The sequence below is a fragment of the Pteropus vampyrus genome, unplaced genomic scaffold, assembly GCF_000151845.1.
Source record: "Pteropus vampyrus isolate Shadow unplaced genomic scaffold, Pvam_2.0 Scaffold212, whole genome shotgun sequence".
Lineage (NCBI taxonomy): Eukaryota > Metazoa > Chordata > Mammalia > Chiroptera > Pteropodidae > Pteropus > Pteropus vampyrus.
In genome coordinates, this window is record NW_011888993.1 from 1355892 (window position 1) to 1357805 (window position 1914).

General features: G+C 61.0%; 1 protein-coding gene across 1 annotated transcript in view; it reads right to left on the bottom strand.

The window, feature by feature from the left end:
* Positions 1-44: 44 nt before the first annotated feature.
* Positions 45-1914, bottom strand: part of CACTIN (cactin, spliceosome C complex subunit) — a 17158-nt gene continuing 15288 nt past the window's right edge. Inside the window, exon 11 of the mRNA XM_011372710.2 lies at positions 45-60. Within this exon, the coding sequence (XP_011371012.1) occupies positions 45-60 (16 nt within the window). The remainder of the gene's footprint in view (positions 61-1914) is intronic.

Genomic DNA, 1914 nt, shown 5'->3' on the forward strand with positions numbered 1-1914 from the left:
GGCTGAGCCGCCTTCCTGCAGCAGGTGAGCCGGGAGGGCTGTGGTCATTTGAGGGCGCTCCTGGGGAGAGCACAATGAGACAAAGGTTGGGAGATGGCACTGGGGCCAGCGATGGTGGGAAAGCCCCTGGCGGAGCCAGCTGCAGTTGGGATGGGGAGCTCCATCCCCCCCCACCCGCCTCCGACCTCCGGTGCAGTGTGGGTAAGTAAGGAGGCTTGGCGTCTGTCAGTGCAGAAATGATTCAGAGGATGAGGCCAGGCTGCAGGAACGGGGCCCTGAAATGGGCTCCCTAGGCAGGGGATGGCTTCCTTGAAAGCCCTCAGACATTCTCAGGGCTCTGGGCCAGGGTCTCTTCGGCCCAAAGCCGTGCCGGCGAGGGCGAGCAGGCTGGGTGCCACCAGGGCAAAGGCCGGGAGGCTGTGCGGTGCTGCGGGAAAGCGAGAAATTGCTGGAAGGCCCTTCCCACCCGCAGCCCAGAGGCCTCAGCTGCGCGAAGGGGTCCACAGGCCTGCGCAGGGAGGGGTGACTTTGGGCCTTTTTGGCCCACGGTTGGGGCTCAGAGTGGGCCAGGATTAGCTGGCTTGGCCTTGACCCCACCCACTCAGTCTTTGGGGCCTGGAGGGGCACAGGAGTGCAGGCTCTGAGCGAAGTTAGACTCCAGCCCTGGACTCCCTTAGGCTGTGTCTGGAAGCCCCTTCTCTGGCTTCCTCGCCCACCATCCTTTGCTCACAGCCCCCACCCCTCCAGATGGCCCCTCCCCTGTTCCATCCCATTGCCTGAGTCCCTGAGCCATTTAACCCTAACTTCTCTTCCTTGGCAAGGAGTCTCACCAACTCCTATGCATCTGGCAGAGCCCTGGCTCCCAGGGTCCCCGCTTGGTAAAGCCTTGATCGCTCAGGCAGGCTTGTCCTCTCACCTCTCATCAAGGGCACCTCTGGGTCTGGCCTATGTGCTGGGACAGTTCTGAGCCCAGGTAGGACTAGATAGATACCAGACTTGCATTCAAGGACCCCCCAGGAGGGAGAAAGACAGCTGTTCACAGACAGTCCCAGCCCCCTGCAGTCAGGCTGGGCCAGAGGAAGTGGTGGGGCATAGCGGAGCCCAGAGGCACCCTGGGGGCAGAAGGCATAAGACTGGGCCTTTGCGGGATGAGTAGGGGTTCCCCAGGTCCAAGCAACATGGCAGAAATCACAGGTGGAAAACTGTGGAGGCGAGAGAAAGCATGAGGCTTTGGGGACCGCAAGGAGGGAAGATGTGGTGGGAGGGTAGGGGGCTGGGGCTCCAGATGGCGAGGCGGCGGTGGGGGGGAAGGTGGGGGAAGATGGAGGGAGACATTCTAGTCCCACTTCCTCTGCCCGGAGATAAGGAGGACAGAGCTCTTTCGGGGGAACAGCCAGGGCGGGGATCAGAGAAGCGCACTTGACCCAAATGTATTCTTGGGTCCCACCAGTTCTTCAAGGCCGGGGTTAAAGATACTCATTTGACAGATGGGGAAACTGACACCTTGTGGAGGAAATGACACAGCCAAGGCCACAGGTAGGAGAGATGTGAACTTGAGCTCTGGGCTTCTTCCAGCCCAGGGTTGATGTCTGAAAGTCTGCTGGCGTCTGTCCACCCCTGCTCAGCTCGATGGGCATATGAAAGGCTTGGGAGACTTTGAGGTGGCCTGGGGGGCCAGATGGTGGGAACAAAGGCTAGGCTAAGGATGTGCCTCCTGTGGCTGTGGTTTCCGGTGGGAGCCAGGCAGGGAGCGTCTATTTTTAGCTTTGGACAAAGCTAAGGGCAGGAAGAGCCTGGGGTGGGGGCTGGGGGCAGCCTCAGGGACACCAGTGGACCTCAAGCCAGGGTGGGGACAGTGGGGCAGCTGGATGAGTGTGGTGCCTCCAGTCTGCCTCAGGGGTCTCCCTGACATTG